Source organism: Phoenix dactylifera, chromosome 7 (assembly GCF_051530095.1).
Source record: "Phoenix dactylifera cultivar Ajwa chromosome 7, Ajwa_hap1_PhDact_Kaust_v1.1, whole genome shotgun sequence".
Classification (NCBI taxonomy): Eukaryota; Viridiplantae; Streptophyta; class Magnoliopsida; order Arecales; family Arecaceae; genus Phoenix; species Phoenix dactylifera.
This window is the reverse complement of record NC_143196.1, coordinates 9445684-9469554: the sequence shown is the minus strand read 5'-3', so window position 1 is coordinate 9469554 and position 23871 is coordinate 9445684. Positions and strand designations below refer to the sequence as shown.

At 35.8% G+C, this 23871-nt stretch overlaps 1 protein-coding gene across 1 annotated transcript; it reads right to left on the bottom strand.

Annotated features, from left to right (window-relative positions):
- Positions 1 to 294: 294 nt before the first annotated feature.
- On the bottom strand, positions 295 to 13154 carry LOC103707704 (putative cellulose synthase A catalytic subunit 8 [UDP-forming]). The gene is made up of 15 exons (XM_008792298.6): positions 12145 to 13154; positions 11806 to 11943; positions 11442 to 11634; positions 11116 to 11324; positions 10889 to 10985; positions 10584 to 10773; positions 9466 to 9732; positions 8976 to 9321; positions 8749 to 8886; positions 8240 to 8365; positions 7944 to 8156; positions 7296 to 7560; positions 4388 to 4590; positions 1669 to 2019; positions 295 to 1155 (listed from the first exon to the last, which is right to left on the bottom strand). The coding sequence occupies exons 2-15, from the start codon at positions 11827 to 11829 to the stop codon at positions 571 to 573; spliced, it is 3207 nt and encodes a 1068-aa protein (XP_008790520.3). The 5' UTR covers positions 11830 to 11943; positions 12145 to 13154; the 3' UTR covers positions 295 to 570.
- Positions 13155 to 23871: the final 10717 nt, after the last annotated feature.

Below are 23871 nucleotides of genomic sequence, written 5' to 3'. Positions count from 1 at the left end.
AAAGTAACAGCAATAGATAGAAAAAATAATAATAATATCTCTCCTGTTTTGAATGAGAAGGATGTTTTTTATGGAGTGTAAAGGTTGTGAAAACTACCTGGCACCTCTTGGAGTGAAACTGCATTTATGCAGTTAGAGTTGTAACTGCCTTGCACCTATTGTGGCACCCAACTGGTAGTATATTCATTTCAAGCAAATCTTATTTTAAAATAACAAAAATCCAACAAAAAAAGTAGATACACAACAACGAAGCAGGCCTTGATATAAATCGCTTTAATTTTATGCCACCGAGAGTAGACAAACAGTCAAATTTTTCCATTGGACGAAAAATGAAATCATTAGCAATTGCTGGCAAGCATGTTTGACCCAAAAATACAGGAAATAGACAAAAAAATAATGACATTAATTTAATGTGTGCAACAGCAAACATCTAAAACAAGTCCTAGCTCTAAGTAAAATCTGTAAGCCCCAAGAGTGTACGAGTCTACATAAATAAGCTCAACCATTTCTGCAGTCTTTTGGGAGCATATGATGCATCTTTTTGCATTTCCTCCTTTCTGCCTCAATCTTCTAGCAATTGATTCCACACTGCTGAATATCTGGTCCAGTTACCCGAGTGGTGAAAGGATCTACTCGAACCCACAGCAAAGAAAAGATCGATGCAAGGAGAATAGACCAAACAACGACAATAGTTGGAGTTCGGTTCTGCCGCCCCATCAGACCCTTGAGGAACGGATACAGGTGGACAATCACCCAGAAAGCAAAGAAGAGTTTGCCGAAGAGCGGACCCCATGACTGGTATCCACTGTTTATAGCATAGGAGATCCCGGCCACCACCCCCACCAGATTTATTATCAGAAGGGTAGTTGGTGGTATCAGAAGTGTGGTCCATTTGAACATGTAGAGCTCAGTGAAGTCACCTTCTTCATCCGATGCCTTGGAGGTAACAGTGAAGTTGGTGTCAATACCTGCAAGAACTTTGAGAAGACCCTGGAAGACAGCAAAGAGATGGGAAGAAACACCTCCAATGACCCAAAACTGTTCATTCCTCCACCACTCATCGATCCCAACACCACTCCATCTCATCTCCAAAATACCAGTGGCAAAGATGGAAAGGAAGAGAGAGATGAACCAGATACTGGCTATGTTGCTAATCTGTAATCAAATTCATGCAGGTAAAAAAAACACTTAGTTGCCTGTGAAATAGCACATGCTTGTTATGCTCGCATCTGCATAGTAACACATCAATGCATAAAGACTGTTAATTCTGATGGTTTTTAGACTAGATGAGTCTGGCCACGAGAAGTTTAATCGAAATTAACATTAATAAAGTTTGCAGCAGCAACCCATCTAGTCTAAAAGACATCATTAGCAGTACGAGTCAGTATAGCCAGTAACTGGTATGGTCAGCACCGCAAAACATGGACATTAGGTCAAGAGCTCGCTAGAAAATGTTAATGAACCTTGATAGATCACACTTTGAGCTATGCAACCCCATTCACATGGGTGGGATATGGGTTGCTGTTTAACTATAAAGATCAGTTCCGAAAGCTCGGCTCCTTCAGACTGCAATTTGCAGCTTACAGAGCAGAAGGGAAAGTTTTAAATATAAAACCAAATTGCTTGCAATCTCATATTAGCAGTGCTTAAGAAGGTTAATCTGAATACCTGAGGGATAATGAACTTTCCAGTGAGTAGACAGACGGCTGGCAGTGTGCAGTATAAGAGGAGGGGAACCGAGGTGAGTGGATAAATGGTAGTGTTGATGTATGCAAGTCTCTCTAGGAATTTCAGCCGTCCTCCATACCCGTACCATATTGGGCAATGGCGGCTGAAGAGAATCTCAACAGATCCCAGGGCCCAACGAAGCACTTGGTTCAGACGATCTGAAAGGTTGATTGGAGCAGATCCTTTAAATGCTGGGCGTTGAGGCATGCAGTAGATTGACCGCCAGCCACGTGCATGCATCTTGAACCCAGTGAGAATATCTTCTGTAACAGAGCCATAAATCCATCCTATCTGCCAAGGCAGTTAAAGACTTATTAGAATACAATCATAAAAAGCTTGTGGAAGGAACTTGTCATGACAATAATGAAAAGCTTTCACACAGTGCAGAGGAAAAAAGCATAACCCAAGTTCTAAAGGAGCAAGAGACCACTAACTAGCATGATAAAATGAACACATTTCAGAAGTGTTGAGGTCCTTGATTGATAAGACCATAATGCAGTCTAGCAACAACCAAGAGGCAGCTACATAAAGCATCAAACTATTATTTTATGAAATTCCTCATCAATCAGTTCTATGTTGGAGCTCATATTTAAGTGGTTTTCTGGGAATTTTTGTTCCTCATCGGCACCTCTGCTTGCCTTCCTGATAAATGTATCTTAAGTTACTTCCAAATAAGTTTATAAAAACTGAGTTTTTACCATAAAAGCCAATTCCTGGCAGAATTTAGGCTATTTAAATTACTATTTTCCATACAAAAGTACATCTTGCTTTTCCTTTCCCCTCTAAAAATACCTTGTCAACCTTTAACCAGGCTCTAGTTGGAAACTAGGAGAACCCTGGATATTAGAAGGCTGAATCAGCAAAAGTTTTCAATTTGGGAAAAGGCAACAGAAATAAGCAAATATCAACAACAATAAATGGAATTATGGCAGGTCTTGCATAAGATACACTATTACACTAGATGAATGGTATTATGAAATACGGCCTGTGCATTAGTAAATATATCAATCAGAAAGCAGCATGCCATACTAAAACAAGAGTGACCAAGTTGCAAAAATATGGTAGACAGCACATAAGCAAATATCAACAACAATAAATGACATGCTGGTAGGTCTTGCATAAGGTACATATTACACTAAGTGAATGGTGTTATGAACTAGGGTCCATGCACAGCAAAAATATCAATCAGAAAGAAGCATAAATTCTTAATCAAAAGATTCCATACTAAAAACAGGTTTAACTCATATGTTGCATAAATATGGCTAAAGGAAAAGAGAAAGCAATTTATGCAAAAATCAGAAATATAAAAAGAAATGGAAAAGCTCCATTTCTGTATGACATACTGATAGATTACAAATAGAAGAAGTTGTTGCAACTCAAGGTCCAATAAAACAAGAGGAAGAGAGAATGAATATTAAAAACATCCATAAACCTCTTTGCCATACTATCAGAAACTGTTCAGAATAATTGATTTTCGTCAGAAGCTAAGAACATATTTATGAAATAAGAAGTAGATATAATTCACAGACCAAGATGCCACACATATCATGAAAACAAACACAATTCTATCAGTGTGTTGGACTTGCATTTTTTTTCTTTAACAGATAATAAGAGTGTCCTTACCTCGAGATGACATCTAGGCAACTAAAAATGTGGTCAGCAAGCTATAATGGCTTCACCTTGGTAGCATTTAGAAAATGGAGTGGCTATATCGTTCATGTAATAGCATCTTGTGCAAGCTAAATTTATAGTTTTCTACCAATATTTGGCATGTTCAAAAGCACATGGTTTATAGAAGAGAAGATTTGATGCATGGGCTTAAATCTACCAACCAAAAAAATTTTGATGTAGATTTGATAAATATATTTCTGGTTTAGTATCATGTATTTTTGTCTATTTTAGTCACTTTAGAGAAAATAGAGTGGTGTATCTATTTTAAGAAGGGTGTACCTATAAGGGAGAAGCCCAACCCAGAGTCCTCAGAAAGAAAAAGAAGAGTATGAGAGATAAAAAGGTAAATGGCAGAGATACATGGGCTCCACCCCCATAATCTGCACTATGATAGTAAAGTGAACGAAAACTTATCATCCAGTTATAATCTCCTATGACGGCGAAAATTGAATTTTATTCTTTAAAAAACATGAACTAGATCATTATGGAAATCATCAATTGGCATGACAATAACACCAAGAATCTATAAACAGTAGCTTTTCTAGTGTACTCCTGCAGATTCATCATCCAGAATGAACTATAATGTATATAAAGAATATTGCTAGAAGCAACACTAGCGTGTTTTGTCAACTGAAAGAAGTTGGACTATTACCAAGTGCTAGAAACTCTCCCTTAGCCCAAACTTGCTTTGTCCAAATAAAACTATATCCTCATGACTCGAGTCAAGTAAAAGTTCGGACCCATTCCAACCAATTTAAAATCTGGATCAAGAAAATTGACCCATACCCAATACAAACTGAAAAATCCTGACCTAAACCCAGCCCAAATAGGATTGGGCAGGGTCTGGTCTATTTTGCCATTCTTTTTAAAGGATAGGATCAGCGCATAATATATTTTGATTATTCTGAGCAAGGTAATATAAATATCACTGGTTTAGAAAAGTTGAAGGCAGAAGAAAGCAAGAGTTTCACATTGCTAGCTCTCACACCTCACTTCCCCATTCTGTCTTATCCTCGTATCCACAGCTAATGACATGGATTGCTTCTTTCAAAAGAGACTCGGGCGTTGCTGACTGAGGGACACCGCCGTGTTCCATTAGCGTAGAGGCAACAAAAACAGTAGACTGGCCAAACCTTTTCTCCAGGCTCATTTGTGACATGAGCAGGGACTTCTCATCATCAAAACCAGCACCTGGATTTTCCAAACAAAAAAAAACATGAATTAGCAACATCAAATCAGGAAAAGCCAAATAAAACACTAAGTTACACAATCCAGACCAATGAGGAACCGAACATGAAATGAGCAATATTCTACATGACAGGTTCATAAAACAAGCATCGAACATGGACAAGGCAGGCATTTGATAAACAAATAAACTTCCAAAGTCATAAAACTGATTTATAACTGACAACATTAAATATGAAATTCTGCCTAGGTGATATGTTTATATAATATATAGCCTACTATGCCGAACTGGCCGGTTCAGAATGTATTGGACCAGACCACCAGCTACCTGCACTGTTCGTATATTCGGTTCAATTTCATTAAAGCCTCACCCAGTCACCCTTGCACATTCGATTCCATTCACAGCTTCGCCCCTTCCCCTCTTTCAAAACCCTAATGTCCTCCATTCATCCCCAACAGCTCGGCAACGATGATGCTAACACCAACAAGGTCCCACAAGTAAGTCTCTCTGTCTCCTTCTCTCCCCCTGCCAATGACAACAACGACCTCTCCATCTCTCTCGACCTCTCTCTCACTCCCTCTCCCTCTCTCCTCGTTTCCTCTCTCTCTCTCCCCCCCTCAACGATGTCGATGGCCTCTCCCTCTCTCTCTCCTCCCTCTCCCTCTCTCCCTCCCTTCTTCTCTATATCTCCCCCTGAACGATGTTAATGGCCTCTCCCTCTCCCTCTCTCCCTCTTCCTTCCTCTCCCTCCCTCTCTCTCCTCCCCTTCCCCCTCCCTCTCTGACTCTTCCTATTTTGGCATGCCCCAGAATAGCATGATATGGGTCACCGACCAGTAGACCCTCCAATACTAGTTTGGCAAACCTTGGCCAATAAACTAATTTCTTTAAATTTTTCTTCCTTAAAGAAATGGGCCGAGCCCTTATTTCATTCAAAATAGGGCTCGGCTCCACCCAACAGATGACCAGAGGGAGAGAGAAGGGCTTCCGAGCCCCCCCCCCCTCTCTCCCTCTCCTAGCATCTCTCCCCTCGCTCTCCATCTCTCTCTCTCCCTCTCTCCCTCTCTCGCTCTTTTCCTCTCTCTCCTTGTCCCTCCCCCTCCGGTTTTTCTTTTTCGATATGCGTCAGGACTGGATGACACGGTACCATACCATACCGTACCGCCGGCCTCTGGCATAAGTGTCGGTTCCGGTACTGCAGACCTTGATTGGATTATTTAGGTATTAAAAAGGTGCCTCGTAATTTTATAATATAGGATTCACATAGAAGACAATCTTCATGAATGTCGCACTTGGCAATGTCATGTAGCTTGCGACTTACCATTTCTTCCATGAATATGTCCCTTGTATATTTTGTTCAACATGTCGTTGTTGTCTATAGGACTAGGAGGCACTAATACTTCAAAATGAATGCCATGTCTGCATCAATTACATATTGTATATCCATACTAATTAGAACTTCTAGAATATATATTTGATACTTCCCTAAGTATCTATTTTTTAAAATTAAAAAATCTTTACAAATACTTCTTGTATATATGCTCAAGATACTCCCCCAATACCTAAGGGAATGTTGAGTAGAGATTTTTCTCTTTTTTCATGAATATTAAACTTTTAATGATGAATTTAATGTTTAATTTTGGAATTTGATGTTATTATTGTAATATGCAGTCAGAATCAAGGTCTATGAATTTGAATGATTGCCAAATAATGAGTTTGTCGAAGTTCATGATATCATATAATGTATGGACTATGTTGTTTGATAGGCTGCTATGCTTTTTGTATACTTTACACACGCACACAGCTATAGATACGTATACAAATACATCATATTTATACATATATATATATATACATACAAGTGTGTGTGTATACGTGTGTGTATTCATTTTCATATCCTAGCCATGTAGTATCCTACTTATTCAACAGATCTCGTATTAGCATATCTGTATCATGTCACATCCATAGCCCATATCCATGTCCATGCTTCATAGCATCAAGGTGTTCTCGTGCACAACAAAATTGCGAAAGAGAACAGTTTCATGTTAACAATGGAATCTTTGGACCTGAGCATGTCATGAACAATATATAAAAGTTACTTGTACTAAGCTGAAGATTCAAGAATGCAAATGATGGTGAATAATATATGAATATTTCAATCAATCTCAAAATTTGGTTGTTTAAAATAACTATTCTCTATCAATAAGAATACTTTATCGGCATTTTATTTAGCAGATTTATATACAAATTTTGCAATCATTGAATTATTTAAACTCCACGAGCACCCCTAGCTGTCTAAGCAATTAAGAGTGTTGCTGCCTAGATAACTGGATAACCTTTTGCATCAACATGATAATGTTTATATAACAAAAGATTCAAGAACACTAGAGACATCAGAAATGAGAAAGTATAAAATCTGAAGGCTTTTGCATCAGTTGCTTATGCTTTGTACATTCAATAAAACTTGTGCTCTTTTTCCCCCTCTCCCCTTTTCCTGAGACATGATCAGCATAATGACACTGGATCATGGCTTTTCCCAAGCAGAGACCTATGTATTTGTTTCAAATGACAGGAAAGCAATACATAAATTGCCACCAAAACATGTTTCAAGATTTCAATTAGAAGGCATGAATGGTGCACATCAACAACAAAATCATTACGTTCATGGGCCTCATATATTTGCTAAAACAACCAAAATGAAATACAATTACCTTCAACCCCCTCTTCTATGTCATCTAGATTAAATATTGGCACGGTGTTGTCCACATGCTTGCTAGATTTCTTCTTGTCAGAAGTCTTCTTGTTTGATTTTGAACTCTTCTTCCGAGAGCCACCACAGAACGAAGAAAGGAACCCTTTTGTTTTATGCTTGTTCTTGATAGGAGGTTCATAACCATACAAAGCCGTTCTATTGAAGACACACCCCGTACCCACATAAACAGGGCCTTGGATGCCATCAAAACCTCTTAAATTGATCTAGAGTTAATACAAATACCAACAAAATTGGTCAGAAGAAACTGGAAGTTGCATAAATCCTTAAATATGTTTTTTGGTGTTTTTACTTTCAGAATCATATTCATTTGGATATCTTTCACTTGTTGAAACTAAAACGAATATATCTTTTAGGACTGCATGTTCAATGGCTTGAAGACAAACTTCAGAAAGATTAGAGGAATAAAAAGAATCCAAAAAACGAATATCCAACAAACCTCATCCCATCTATATGCTCCTAACTATCAGAGTATGAAACTGTTAATTAATTGCTAAAATGCACCGAATACTGTCATGCAAGAACCTATATGCTCCTAACTATCCATCATCTACAACCATTAATAACAAACTAAAAATGTCCTACTTACATCAAAAAACACGGTATTACGGTTGGCATAACGATCATTCCTATCAATACCATCAAACCTCTGTGGAAATTGTACGTAACATACTGACTTTCCGAGGTTTGGATCCATAAGAAAGCACATTGCTTCCCTCAATGCCTTGCTGTTGTTTATGTAGTGATCACAATCAAGATTCAACAGATAGGATCCATTAGTAAGGACTGCTGACACACGTACCTGCAGAGGAATATTGATTAAATTAATAAGGAAAGAGATATCTATATGCAGCTAAATATGTATTTCTATGTTTGGGTACTTACAAGTGCATTCATTGCACCAGCCTTCTTGTGATGCTGGAAACCTGGACGCTTCTCACGAGATACATACACTAAACGTGGTAGCTCATTACCCTCAGTGTCGAGTCCTCCACTATGGCCTAGGAAAACCTGCACATTATGAATAATCATATTAAGCATAAAGTACTACCTTCCAGTATAACAGTATTTCATATCAGTGATTTGTAGTATTTAAAACAAGCATGTTATAATAACAGATAGCAAACTCTGGAGACTTTCTTCTATTTATTTTTTTCTTTTTAATCTTTGAGAAGTATGGATCCATAAGCAGTACAAGGTTTAAGTTTTGGAACTACTATTTTCAGTAGTTTGAATGATATTTTATACTTTTCCTCAAAAAGAATAATATATTACATTCTCTCAAATTATATCTAAGTAACTTTGAATCCAGGTCTTTCCATTCTGAAATAATATTACTTGGCACTTCAATTTGGATCATGACAGAGTGAAGCAAAACTGCTAAGTGCACCAACCTGGATCATTCCAGGATGATCTCTGGTGTTATTCCCAGGCCAAGGTGTGCCATCTTGCATGATCCATCCCTCTTCAGGAACTTTCTGTGCCTTTGCAACAAAGGCATTGATGCGGACTTTAAACTCCTCATATTCTCTCTGCAGTAAACAGATTTTTGTCAGATGGAGGCATGCCCAAAGAAACAGAGAGACCCATCTAAAGAAAAAAAACCATGTAATTTAGATACCTTCATAGCTCTACGATCTTTCACAAATGAAGGATGAACCTTGTCTCTCAGGTAATCAATCTTCTGAGAAAAGTACCACTCAGGAGCCCGGGGTTCAATACTGTATTTCTTGCAGAACGGAACCCATTTTCTTGCAAATTCTGAAGTTTCAGACAGGGCTTCAAATGTCAGCATAGCAGCTCCATCATCAGAAACATAGCAAGAAACCTTGTCTACAGGGTAGTCTACTGCAAGAATTGATAGCACAGTATTGGCAGTGACAAGAGGAGGTTCCTTTAAAGGATCAACAGTACTGACAAAAATGTCAACAGCAGCCAGCTGAGATGGTTCACCTTCTTGGTCAAACCTGTTGATTAAGTGAATTCAGAATCATAATATCAAAAATACAAAAATAAAAAGACGAATTTGATAGGTTGGCAGCTGGAAGTTTAAAGGTTCAGAATAACAAAAACTTCTAAAGGAAGAATAGAGGAACTCAAAAAGTAAATACCTTATAGCCAGCCTATCAAGGTAAGTCTCACGATTCACTGGAAACCATTTAGGAAATTGATCCAATATCCAGGATATAGCAAACCAAATCTCGCAAATCACAGAAAGTAACCACAAAGCATAGGCATTGCGCACAGGATTCGTAACACGGTAATGTAGGAAAATGCAGAGGATAACAAGCCGTAAGACAATCACCATTCTGTATGGGTTTATCCTGGAGGATGGAAGTGACACTTTCCTAGAAAGAGGCTGGCGAGCTTCATCATTTCTGCAGTGCATAAGGCAGCGAATAAAAATCAGTAAGAAAATTCTTAATGGTCCAATTTCAAGAGCTTCTATATTTCCAAAGAGTATTATGAAGAAACATTCTAGATAACAAAGAATATTTCATAAGTATAGACATGGGCGAAGAATTTGCAAGTTACAAGAGCTTCTAAGAGTGAAATTCCACATAATATAATATCTAGTTAACTTGTCTAGATAATGTCATCTTCTTGAAAGTTAAAGAGACTATTACTTTCTTTTCAAAAACTATAAGAGTTTAAGTGTTATTGCTTATATTTAAGTGTTCCTAACTTCCTTTTTTTCCTTATGTGCAATGATATAATGAGTAGTCAAGGTCTTGGACAGTGGGGCAGTTAACGACAACTTTTTAACACTTGAGATTGTCAATTTATGAAGAAATCATCTTTGCAAGTAAGCAGTTGACTTTTCCAACAAATGGTGTAGACATCAAGAAGTGTTAAGCTAAGACAGGTGGTACAACTGGTTATATCACGTATACACCAAAACATATTTCCACTCACATGTACGGCATACCAATATTTCACCATTCAGAACATCCTGAAATGTGTCAAAACTCTTCTAAAGACCTCCATATAACAATGATGGTTAAAGGTTTTGCAAATTGTAATTGTTATAATGCACTGGTTATGAAAATAAATAACAAACTACAGCAGCTCTCACTAGATCCTTCCTTGTAACAATTTAATACTGTGTCCCTTAGCAAAGAACGTCAAAGTTTCTAGATCATCGAAGTAGATGTCACGTCAAATGAAACATCAAAGTTTCCTCTCATAGAAAGCGCAGAGAGGAATAGTTCTTTAGCAAAGAACTCACAATAAAGCATCCTCCATATTATAATCGGTAGTTGCATCGATATCACCAACTCCCCTGCCTTCGGAAGGGGCATGACTAGCCCCATTGGTCATCGGCACAACATTTTTGTCTTGCTTCACCTTCCATCCATCAACCCTCTCTTTCCAAGCAACATTTCCAAATCCACCCGAAAATTCTCGTGATGTATTAGCTGCACAAAGTAGGAAAAATAACGATCTAAAGATCAGAGTCCACATAATAACACATAAAACCCCATGCTAACTTTGTAATATTGTACACAAAATGCCATTAGAGGATATACGTACGTGACTGATAAGGGAGCGGATGCACACGCTTCCCAGACCCACCTCCTCCAGGAGACATCATATGATCAGGGGAAGTCACTGGAAGTTCCCCAGATAGCTGTAAAAATCAAAGTAAAAAAGAAAAAACTCACATATATATATATATATAAGAAACAGCAAAAACAAAAAATATGAATCTCAGAGATAGTACATTGAGCAAAAAAAGGAAAAAAAGAAAAAAATCATACCCCCTGGCTATGAGTGAGCAGAGGGATGTGATTGCGAGGGATCTCCCCACTATCATACTTGGGAGGCCCGGCATCTTCCCTGCTCATGCGCCAGCTCAGCATCCTCTCAGCAATCTTCTGCTTCTGATCCTGATTGCCGGAATAATTGAAATCACTCAAATCATCAGCATCTCCATCATCCCCTTCCTCCCCATGAACTGGTGGACTTCCTGAAAATTAAAAGCAAAAGGGCAAGAGAAGTTACCAAAGAGAAACCACTCATTGTAAGAATAAGAAGACTAAATGATGCAGATCAGTACAAAACGAGGTCATTTCCATGTTGAAACCTTTATGTCTCCTGTATTTGGTCTTGCACTGGGGACACGACTGGTTCCCATCCTTCCTCTCATACTCATAGCACGGTCTGCAGACAGGAAATCCACAGACATCACAGGCAACGAATAGATCGCCATCCACCGTAGCGCCCACGCCATCGCCGCAGATTTGGCAGACCTGGCCACCGGCATATTTCGCAGATTTCTTCATTGAACAAAAATTAGACACTTGTCAAAACTCTGAGCAAACCAACAATCAAAAAGATTCTACATACTGATTCTCCGAGAAAAGTAAATTCTCGGAAAGAAGCTACATTTAAGCAAACTATGAAGGGGGAAAAAGAAAGAACATTTTTGCCCCAAAATATGTACTGACCCCGGTCTCTCCGTCCACCTCCATGGATTACTCCGAGCAAAAGGGGCTTCTCTTGATCAGATCTGAAGGACGAAGACCGTAAATCTTAGCCAGATCTCAGTCCAATGCAACGCATGGCCACCGATTCCAACCTCACCCCTACCAAAACCACGAACAAAAACGATCACAAATAAGACTTCCCATAAGCTAAGACAAACCCATAGAGATCTGTGAAATCCTTCTATGGAACGGCAACAGACACCTAGATCCAAAAAAGTAACGTCTCGCTCACAAAATTTTCGTAGTCATAAGACCCACAACCGGAGAAGATTTCTTGAAGAAGAAAGGTAAAGGACCCACCTCTGAGAACAAATTGCTCCAGAGATCCAACATACAGCACCCGAAGACCTGGAATCCCCGCTCCTCCTCCCCTCCACCAGCGCGGAAATGATCTCGAACCACAGCAAATGGAAGAGAGATAAGAGGATTCCAGCAATGCAACAAAAAGAAGAAACTTAGATCGAAAGCGACCTTGAACAATGAAACTTATATTTATATTTTGGAGATGAAGAGAAGATATCTAGAATTTTAAATGCCAGTGTGAAGATGGCTGGGCTGGTGGGAGGAAAGAGGAGAGGAAGAGATCCAGCTAGCTGTTAGGAGAAGCCTACTGCCGACACTCATGAGATTGGCGTGGTAAGGAGGCTGCTTAAGTCAAGATGACAGGCTGGCTAAATCCTGCTCCAAAACTTCTGATCAAAGTCAATTTGGATCTGGATTTCGACCGCATCCTATCCATTTTTTAACAATTTCGTATACTCTATGCTTGCTCAATACTCTCTTTGGACCTAAGCATTAACAAATGAGTTTGAATCACTTAAAGGGCTCTCATCAAGTATGTGATTGGTCCACATAGTAAGGACCCCAAGGTGCAAGAAGAACCACTACATGCGATTTAACCAGAGGGGAGCTGTTGCTTCCGCTCAGGCAAGAAATTAACAGGATTGCATAGCTGGATGCTTTTGATTGGCTACTCGCTATAGGTCCTGCCATCCAGAATGGAAAAGAGATGGAGAGAAAGCAACATTTCCATGTTGTTAGAACTTATTAGAGGATTAATAAGAAAATGAGATGGAAGGAACACATTGATCTCAATCTCCATCCACTTTTTCCTTGCAATCTTTGAAAAGCTCGAGATGTGGCGGTGGTTGATTATTGGCACTCCCGACCAACCTTTCCAAAGCTCTTTGACCTAAAAATCAATAAACAATCATGTACTTAAGCAAAACTCCTTTGATACATCTTCATCTAACCTACACTCCTTGCCTTAATTTAGCACCAAATTGGTCAAGAGCCCACAATATTCCTCCTTTAATTGATCAATTGTACGGTTACTTATATTAATTGGACCCAATCACATCAATTAATTGATGCCGCCTCCTTTTCTCTTGTGTTTGGCTTAAATTTTGTAATAATGAATGCTGACATATATTTAATATTTTGCCTTTAATGATCAATTATTTTGCCTTGGCTTGTATATTTTTATTTTTTTAAATAAATAGTGGATCTAGATGGGAGGATAGGGTCCAGAAGTTCTTGATAATTTCCCTAGAAATCCTTAGCATTATTCATGACCCTAGATCTAAGCATCCTAGGGTGTGATATTTTTTAATTTCTAAACCCTAGTCACCATGTGCCTATTGGATAAACACATGGTGAGTGCACCTAAGCTCAATAGTATAGATGAGTATAATCCTAAATCTTCTATCTTAGAGCTAGTGAGGATGCTTTATTCATAGAGCCTACCTCAACATTACCCTTAAGTCTTACATAAGAGGGGTATTTTTGGATCAGCCTTATCTATCTCATTTTCTTTCAGTTTTCTAATTTTTGGCCTTAAAGAATTAGTGGCAAACCAAACTCTCCCAGGATCATGCCATTGACTTCTCTAATTTCCACACTTCTATAGTGGTTGAGGAAATGGCTGCCCGAAGCTAGACACTACAAAAGAAAAGCAAGATTGCATTATAGAGGAAGGAAATGAGATCACTATCTTGGTGGAGCAAGAAAAAAGACATCTTTGGGGAATGAGATGAGAGAGATTGGAGAAAATGAACAAAAGCAAAGAGTTAAGAGTTTAGGAGAGAAAATGAGGTTACTATCTTAGTGGAACAAGGAGAGGATTACTTTTAGGTTCGATATCCATTGTCATGAACTAGAAAGTTGTTTGCTATTTGATAAATCAATGACCACCGTTTGTATTTATTGCAGCATAAAATATAAGTATTGGCCAAATATCGAAGTGTTCTCTTTTCTTACCATCAACCATTGTCAATCTTCTTCACCAAAGATACTCCACTTCTTATTCCGCTAAAGTAGTAATCTCACCTCCTTCCTTAAACCCTGAACCTAAACTTTCACCCCTACTTCTCTCCTCTCTAAATGGGTTAGGTTATGCTTGACTAGGCTTGGCCTAAATAACTCAATAGGCTTAAAAAGTTTTTTATGGACAAGTTCGAATTTGATTAGACAATGATCAGGTTTAGATAAAGACCATGACCTAAAATAAAACCAAGTCATTTTTAGGTTCTGCTTGCCCCTATCTGTACATAGCCTAGTTTAACCTAAATTATTTAAAAGGTGTATATCAAGATGATTTAAGACTCAAATCAAGCCTCAAATTGCCTAGTGCTATTATTGTTGCTTAAAAGTTCTTTGGCTAGATTTATCCAAGTCGAACCCTAGAGTGACATGATAGGTCCAAGGGGCAAATCTAAACTCGACTTAATTATTTTTTAGTTTGTGTCAAATAATAAAAAACTAGCTACATCATTTGGAGGGGAAAAAAAATAATTCTAATTGTGCTGGTTTAATATGTCCAAGTATGAAATAATCAGCTACCTCATTATTTATTTTCAAATGGCCAGACCTTCCCACCACCTTAGATCAGGATGGAGGAGGGGAGCATCAAATGAAAGCTTGTAATCTAAGCCTAATTTCTATCGAACTTGGCTCAAGTCAATGCCCATTTGATATATTGAGCCCTTACCATATCTATTATCTTTACTTCAGTTCAAATTTCAAGTTTCCATTGCCACCTCTATCATATTTCTACTATTTTTTATTAATTAATTTTTGGTAACTATTAATTACAATATTTGAGGGTTTGCTAGAGATGTGTTCAAACTTGGTTGGGGATAAACTTGATATCCTAATACCTCCTCAAAATTTTAATTGAGGAGAAAACTTTCACATGTAGGAAATATCATCATAATTAAATAGTTTTTAGGATACAAATTAGAATATCATATGAGTAATATGGGAGTAATGATATATTTATCATATAGATTATATCTTCCTTCCTTTCTACTCTTGATGCACACCAAGAGGGAGGGTTCTATGTATTAGCAAAGTCTTCTTTGTTGTTTTTTCATAACTTTTCTTTCATGTAAACTTTGTGAGCTTTGAGATGTAGGACTATGGAAGTTTTAATCAAGAGAGATAGTGACATTCTAAGAATAACAAAATTTGTTTAGTTTTCTGAGGATATTTTAAGAATAGATAAAAATTTCAAATATTATAAGAGTATTATGGGATTGGGACATTATGAGAGTAATTGAATGTTTTCATATAATTATTCCCATATGCATAGTTTTTAATATTTTGACATATACAACCAATTAATAGATACAACATTTATCTTCTACTATTTTTTAGTACTAGCAATAGTTGTAAATAACATTTTTTCATAGATATTACTCAGGTTTTTTGAGAGATATAACTATTACTCAAAATTAAATTAAATAAGTTTAATCTAAAGACAAATAAATAGAATATTTTATAGTATTTTTTTCTTAATGTTGACTTCTATATTACGAGCTTAAAAGTAACGGGTTTGTTTTAGTTGCACTCCAATAGTAAAATTGAAAAATCACAAATTTCAAATATATTCATTTATTTATATTATGAAAACAAAATATTTGGAGATTGAAAACTATATTTGTATTGTGGGCATACAAATTGAAGTACATTTGAATTGTTGTTAGGAAAGTGTTGATAAAAGTTATAACAAAAATAGATAAAGATATGTTCAAGTCAAAAAAATAATTTAGATATCTTCAACAACCCTCAAGTTGAGTGTCCTTGTGGCAGAACATAAAACTTGTCTCTCAAAAGTGGAAAACTAGGAGTAGACTAACGCTTAATTATTTTGTGATACTTCATCTCTAACAAAAAGGAAATCCACTTCAATATGCTTAGCTCGAGCATGCAAAATAGGATTTTGGCCGAGAGATAAGTAGCACCCAAACCACAATGCTAGTGGAGAAGAGAGACACCCAATTTTTACAAGAGAGAGCACAACCAAACTTAGTTATGGTATTAGTAATTGCTCTATACTCAAACTCTGTGGAAGATTTAGTAATGATTGTGTATGAGAGGACCATAAAATAAGAGTGCTACGAAGGTATGGTAAACTCACTTATTCATTTGAGATCGTCTAGGCAACCAACCAAATTCACATGTAAAAAGGATAGCAATAAACTAGTAGAAGTCTTTCAAATGAATAGCACAAAAGTGATAGTGTCCTTCACATGCCAGAGAACTCTCTCGCCAGCTTGCCAATGAAGTTCTATTGGTTGTTGCATGAATTGAAAGAGATTATCAACTATAAATACTAAATGTTGTCTTGTTAAAGTTGCATATTATAAAACACCAACTATGCTTCGATAGAGATGTGGATCTATCATAGGTGTTCACTGAAAATTTAGAAAGTGGAGGCGATGTGACCTTTTGAGTTTCTATTGGGTTGTCCCCTTTTATTTGGCGTAGTGGAGAAGCTCCACTAAGTACTTGTGTTGGGATAGTGCAATCCAATGAGAACTAGAAAGAACTTCATTGGTAAGAAAATAGTACAAGGGGCCAAGGTTAATAATGGCAAATTCTTTACTCAATAGTTCAACAAGAATATCTGTAATAGGAGAGTTGAGGATGATAGTGTTATTTTGATGATTAACAAGCAATTATCTAGAGCATGCTATAAGTTAAATTGATACTTCATTTATAAGTTCATTACTCTCAGTATATTTGTTTAATTGAAAATGGATAAATGGCCTTGTTCATTTGGATGAATCTAACCTTGAGAATGCAGCAAAGTGTGGTTTGAGTCGACCCACAGGTTGATTGGGTCGACCCCGGTACATCAAGAAGTCATCTGGCGCACTCCTGCAAAAATGGCACAAATGAACAGTAAGTTGGGTCGACCCAAGGTAAGCATGAGTCGACCCAACCTCCAAAGAACCTCAAAACACAACAGAAGAATGCTCTCTGGATTTACTGAGAGGGTCGACCCACACAGTGGTTGAGTCGACCTAAGCTTGAGTCGACCCAAACCCTGAGAGGGTCGACCCAAAGGCAAGACAGAAAGACAGACAGAAAATGATTCTCTGGAATTACTGAGAGGGTCGACCCAAGAAGAAGTTGAGTCGACCCAAGTGAACTTTGAGTCGACCCAAAAAATGGTTGGGTCGACCCATGGGAAGGAAGGCTGAAATTGAGGTTTCTGTGGTTTCTGAGAGGGTCGACCCAAGGAATGTTTGAGTCGACCCAAGGCAAAGTTGGGTCGACCCAAGGACAGGTTGAGCCGACCCAAACACGGGCTGAACATAACGGCTAGTTGTGCAGAAATGCTTTTTGGACTCCCAACGGCTATAAACGGCTAGTTTCTTCAATCCAACGGTCAGAAAGGACTATTTGGAGGTTGGAGAAGTATTTAAGAGGGAGTATTCATCAGAGGAAGTAAGCTTTTGGGAAAATACATCAAGTACATTCAAGAGAGAACCCTAGCAAGGCAAGCTTCATCAAGAGCTTCATTCAACAATCAAAGAAAGGGATTGAGCAGTTTCAAAGAGGCATCAAGAGCTCCATCCTCCCTTGAAGAGTGAAGCATCCTTGACAAAGAAGAGCAAAGCCACTTCAAAGCGATAAATACTTTCTAACTCTTCTTTGTAGTTCATATTGTTTTATCTGCTCATTTAGGAGTTTGAATCTTTTCTTTTTATTTGTTAAACACTTTGTAAAGGTTCGTTGGTGAGCCCATAAAACCAACATAGGTTTTTGGTGAGTCCGGAAAACCAAAGTGTAAAGGTTCGTTGGTGAGCCCGTAAAACCAACATAGGTTCGTTGGTGAGCCCGTAAAACCAACAAAGGTTTTTGGTGAACCCGGAAAACCAAGTGTATAGGTTCGTTGGTGAGCCCGCAAAACCAACAAAGGTTTTTGGATTGTGAGCCCGGAAAACAATCCAACTGTAATCCGCGGGATTATAGTGAATTCCCAAGGAGACGCTTGGGGAGTGGACGTAGGTGCTAAGGAGAGCACCGAACCACTATATATTGTTGTGTTTGTGTTGTGCTTGTGCTTACGTTTATTCTTGCATCATCTTCTATCTTTGCACTAGTTTAAATCATTCAAATAGTTTAAGGAAGCATCCACCGCACTTAATTAAGAAAACGATTAAAGCACCAAAATTTAGAAGAAACCAATTCACCCCCCCCTCTTGGCTTGTCACCTTGGGCAACAAGTGGTATCAGAGCAAGGTGCTCTAATAGTACTCATTGATCTCACAATCAAGAGTTAAAGATCATGACAACCCAAGTGGGATGTTCTATGAGTGAGGGACAATTAATTGATAGACCACCTCTATTTAATGACACAAACTACACATACTGGAAAGCTAGGATGAGGATATTCATTCAAGCTTTAGACTATGAATTATGGTACATTGTTACTAGAGGCCCTCACTCACTCTCTCACACTATTAATGAAAAAGACTTAGCACAATTGAATACTAATGCTATGAACATACTATATTGTGCTATCCATGAAACTGAATTTAATAAAATCTCTGCATGCTTATCTGCTAAGGAAATCTGGGATACTTTAGAAAATATTTATGACAAAATTCAGATTAGCTCACATGTGCTTCAATTACACACTAACAGTGAGCCTGCAGAAAAAGATGTTGAATCTCCCAATCCGGAAGAAAGAACAACAAATGAAGAATTCGGTGATGAAAACAAGGACCCATTCCCAAACACCGAAAAATTCAAAAGCTTCCTAAAGACAAAGAAGAAGAGGAAGCAAGAAGAAAGGAAGAAAGAGATAAAAAGCAAGAAAGCCTTGATCAAGGAAGAGTCAAGCAAGAAAATGAAAGTGAGGAGCAACAATAATGATACTAGCTCCAAAGAACTACAAGAGGTAACTAACTTATGCCTTATGGCACAAGAAGATAAGGTAAAATCTGAATCTGATTTCACACCTAATGAATTTCAGGAAGAATTCTCTTATGATGAACTATTAAATGCTTTTCATGATTTGTATGGTGAATGTAGAAAATTAGCTACGAAAAATAAAAATCTTAAAAAGCTAAATCTGGAAATGTCAGAAGAAAGAAATTCTTCCGCTGAAATGAAAGACAAATTAAATTCTGAGAATGAACGCTTAAGATTAAATTCGGAAGAATTGATTCAGAAAAATCAGAATTTAATTAAAGAAAATCAAAACTTAAGTGAAGAAGTTAACCAATTGAAATCTTTTATTAACAAATTCACTGTAAGTTCAGAAAGATTAAAAACGATGTTTGAAAGCCAACATGCTGTTTTTGATAAATCAAGACTTGGCTGGATTCCTTTGCTCAATAATAAACCCCTAAAGAAAAAGGTTATCAATTCGCCAAGCAAACCATCAAATAAGATAACTTATTTCAAACATAAAAAGATTGGGCATAAAAACTTTACCTATGGTTCTAATACGAATAAATCAAATGGTAAAGTTATTACGATTAAACAGATTTGGATTCCAAAAGGAACCATATGCACTAACCCTCAAGGACCCAAGCAAGCTTGGGTACCCAAAATGAAAATATGAGGGTGTAGATGTAGGTGTGCCAAGCTACCCATGGAATAAATGAAATTTTCATACAAATGGGTGCGTTGACACATAATTAAAGATAAGTCTCAATTTATTCATTAAATCTAGTATAAGGTTTAACATTCTACTTCATGTATTGAAATTATCTTTTTATGAAATTACGATACTCTCTGCATCAAAGTTTTTAAATGCCTCATATGTTAAATCTTATCTCAACGATTTTAGCATGAAACTTTCTAGTGCTTGCATCATAATAAGAAAACAATGAATGAATATGTATAACCTTCTCCTTTAAGTTTTTCAAAATCTAAATTTCTGCTCTAATATAAATGGTTGATGCTGACTTCATGTTAAAACTTTATTGAGCATAATACTTATGAAATCTTATTTCATTATTTGTAAAGGTATGAGTATAATTTATCATTATATCACTCATTCCTTATGTGATTATTTGAAATATATTATGATTTACTCTATAAGTCGCATGTATGCATCATATGTTTCAATCATAAATGATTAATGTGTCGTGATCATAATAGGAATTCTACTAAAAAGTTTTATAACAATGGATTGTTTTTTCTTTATAAGTAATTCTCAAGACTATTCTAAAAATCTAAGATTAATAAATCTGATCTTTAAAGTGTTTCATTTAGTATAATCATTGTATCCATGATTAATATCTTTCTCTAAAAATTATTTCAAATTCTACTGATTAATTGTAACATGTCATGCTTAACTTGATCATAAAAATCTTTTAAAGCATGAATATTAATTCTTTTAAACTATCACTCATAAGTCAAAATAAAATCCTAATTGCTCTAAAAGAAGATTGCTCAACTCCCTGAAACATGATTATTAGTGTTGAAAACTAAATAATAATCAAAATTTTTGATAGAAACAACTGTTTAAGATAATTTGATTAAAACTCAACTTGTATATCTTATTGATAATTATCTTAAGCAAATAGAATCTAAGCTAAATTAATTCTGAAAATAAAAAAAAATTTGATTTGACCTTGATGAATCCTTCTATTGCCTCACATGCTTGTCCTTGAACCATTTTACTTAATGAAGTTATCTCTTTAGTTCAAGTGACTTGTGCTTGCTTATATTTAGGCAATCTCTTGAGTAAAGTGACTCAAATTCAATTATTATCATGTCTCATGTTGAGTCATCTAGTTAAGAAATATGTTGTATGAATGTTTTTGTATCCTAGAGAACCTAATGAATTGCCTTCAAGAAAAGAAAAAGATTTAGCTAATGATACAGGACTTATGAGCAAGAAATTTCAACTTGAAGGACACCTCGATGAAAGATACAATAAACATCCCCTTGCAAACAAAAAAAAGAGAGATTTTCTTCAGCCAAGGATGTAAAGAATTTAAAAGATATTTGGCTTGAAGAATGCTAAATGCATTGGTAATCTAAACCCTTCTCTTGTGAGTTAGTTGAGCAAAATTAATAGTCTGAAATTATATGGTAGCATGATTAAACATTTAATTGCTAATCTTCTTGATATCATGCTTCATTCTCATGCTAATGATAATTGTTTCATGGTATGATTAAATTGAAGTTCACTTTTGCCTGTATAATGCATAACCATGAAATACACAAGTTTATGCCTCAAGTTTCTAATTCAAAATAACTTGTGATAAGCTATGAATCATTGGGCATAATGAAAATGCTGTTTACATGATATATATTTATATGCAGCATATTAGATTAATTCTTTATTCTGCTCTTTCATGTAACTACTTGAAAATAACAAAAAGAGAGAGAGATAAAGAAAAAGAAAATGAACATTGCTCAGAAGAAGTAAAAGCTAAGTAAATACTCCAATCTTAAGTAAAAGCAGCGCAAGCATAATATATTCAGCATATTTGTGAGACTTGTGTGAACATTCTTTTGGAAGGGATAAAATCCATAATTAATTATATTTAAATAGAGAGAGTTTGGAGTGAATATCTTGTTGCTAAAGAGAACAGTTTAACATTTCTACATTGCTCATTATAGGGATGGTGCCAATGGGGAGGCTAGTGGTAGTACCCGGCACTATTTGACCCAACTATTCGGTGTAGGGCATATTAGGGATGGCACAAGAGGGAGGCTAGTGGTAGTACCTCGTGTCCCTTCCAACTCCACCGGATAGGGAGCAAATAGAATATAGAGCATAGAAAAGTAAAACCAAAAAATAAATGAAGATAATCAAAATGTTCATTGAATGGTTAAAGAAAGAAATTAAAAAATTTTGGGGAATGAATGATAAATAAATGAAAATATATAAGAAGGTTGTGAAAAATCAAATGAAGTTTCAATCACTTGAAAACACACCTTAAGGATAAAATCAGTGCTAAATTGTATTTAAATAAAGAAAATTTTATTTGAAAAGAATTGATTTTGATCCATGACATGCTTGTTATGTTTTGCATACTTTGAATTATATGTTTTCAATGTTCAGTTTGAAATGCTTCATGCTTGAATAATTTGATTGAAACATGTTTCTACCAATGGCAAATTTATTTTTCTTTTTTTTATGACACTCATAATTTGGAATAGGCTTTAACTTTGTATACAAGTTTTTGCTTCACCTTTGACTTCGAAATAACTTGTGCCTCAAAGCCTAATGAAAATTGTTTTTACTTGTATTCTATACTCATCAATGATATGTTGGATTTTTCTTGTACTCTCTTGATCAAAAATAAAATTTCTTATTAAATCGGTTCCAATGTTTGAATGTTTGAAAAATTACATAAAGAATTTTTCTAAAAATATTTTTGAAAGAAATTTTAGATTTGTCGTTCATGATCACCTTTGAAATCTGAAAGTTGAATATATTTATAAAAAGAAGAAGAAAAGGATACTTCTATTTTAATGAATATCTTCCAAAAAAAAAAAAAAGGATAATCTGAATTTGCAAATTAGGCAGAATGAATTGATTATAATTTATCTTTCAACTTGCCTAACATTAGTACATAATGTCCTCCAATTTGTACCAAAATTCAATATGAATTACAAAGATTCTGGATGTGCTCTAATGTTTTTGAAATATGTGTTTTCAATCTTAATAGTTTAAGATAAGCAACAAATGAGAAGATACATATCTCAAATTACAACCTTGAAAGCCTCCTTGAGAATCTTTATGAAATTCAGAATCTGATTTTGTATAAAAGCTTAAACTCAATATGAATTCCTAGATAAAACTACAGCTTAAGAAAAATAGAATAATTCTGATGCCTTGATTGCTTGCCCCGATACGCATCTGAAACATATTATTTCTTATCTTCAAAGTGTACTAATATTGGTCTGAATGATGTGTCTTTCGATGATCTTGATTGCAAACAAATATTTTTAAATATGTGATTTTATTTTGATATTGAAAAGATTTATTGTGCTTCATATATACATTGCTGAAAAACTTTGATTAAGAAATTGAGTTCTATAAATATATATACTTCAATGATCATCTATATATTTTTTTTCCTCTCCTACATTATTAAAGACTTCTATCAAAATATATATGTATATATATATTATTAAAAGAGTGAATGATCTTAAGTTTAGAAATATTTCAGCTCACTCAAATGATTCTTAAAAGAAAGAAAATGTAAATGCTTTTGAAAGAATTTGAGCTTCAAATGAATTATTTTCTGATTAATATTTCAGTACATTTTCTCAAAGATTAAGAGGAAGCATAACTTGTTCTTCAGAGATTAAAAAGAGTGATTGCTATAAATTTTGAATAATTCTAGATCACTCTACATTCTTGATATCATAAAGTTTCAGTTTTATTCACGTTTATCATTAAAATCTGAAATTCAGCAAAAGATAAGAATAATTAAAGAAGAATGCATCTTTTAAGGGGGAGCTTTAGATATTCAGTATCTTATCCTAAAGTTACTTTAATTTGATGCATACCTTGAATTTTATGGATTGATTTTGATGAACCTCCTTATATTGCAAGACTTGCTTTAATTATATAATAAGTTTATACCTTGAGATGAGTTCTATAAAGGTTGTCTTATCTCAAACCTTGAGTCTTATGAAAATAAAATATATTTTCGAGATTGACAATTTTATTGAACAAATTCTAAAACTCTCAAATAGAATGATTAATTAAGGGGGAGAAAGAAAATTTCAGAGGGAGAGATCATATAGAACTTA

Bases quoted from the DNA above. Each gene is read 5' to 3' on its own strand.
- LOC103707704 (XM_008792298.6), bottom strand. From the start codon at position 11,829: ATGGAGGTGGACGGAGAGACCGGG. The intron at 10,774-10,888 runs GTACGTATATCC...TACTTTGTGCAG, and splicing joins TCCGCTCCCTTATCAGTCAC to CTAATACATCACGAGAATTT. The intron at 2,020-4,387 runs GTGTGAGAGCTA...CTGCCTTGGCAG, and splicing joins AGACAGAATGGGGAAGTGAG to ATAGGATGGATTTATGGCTC.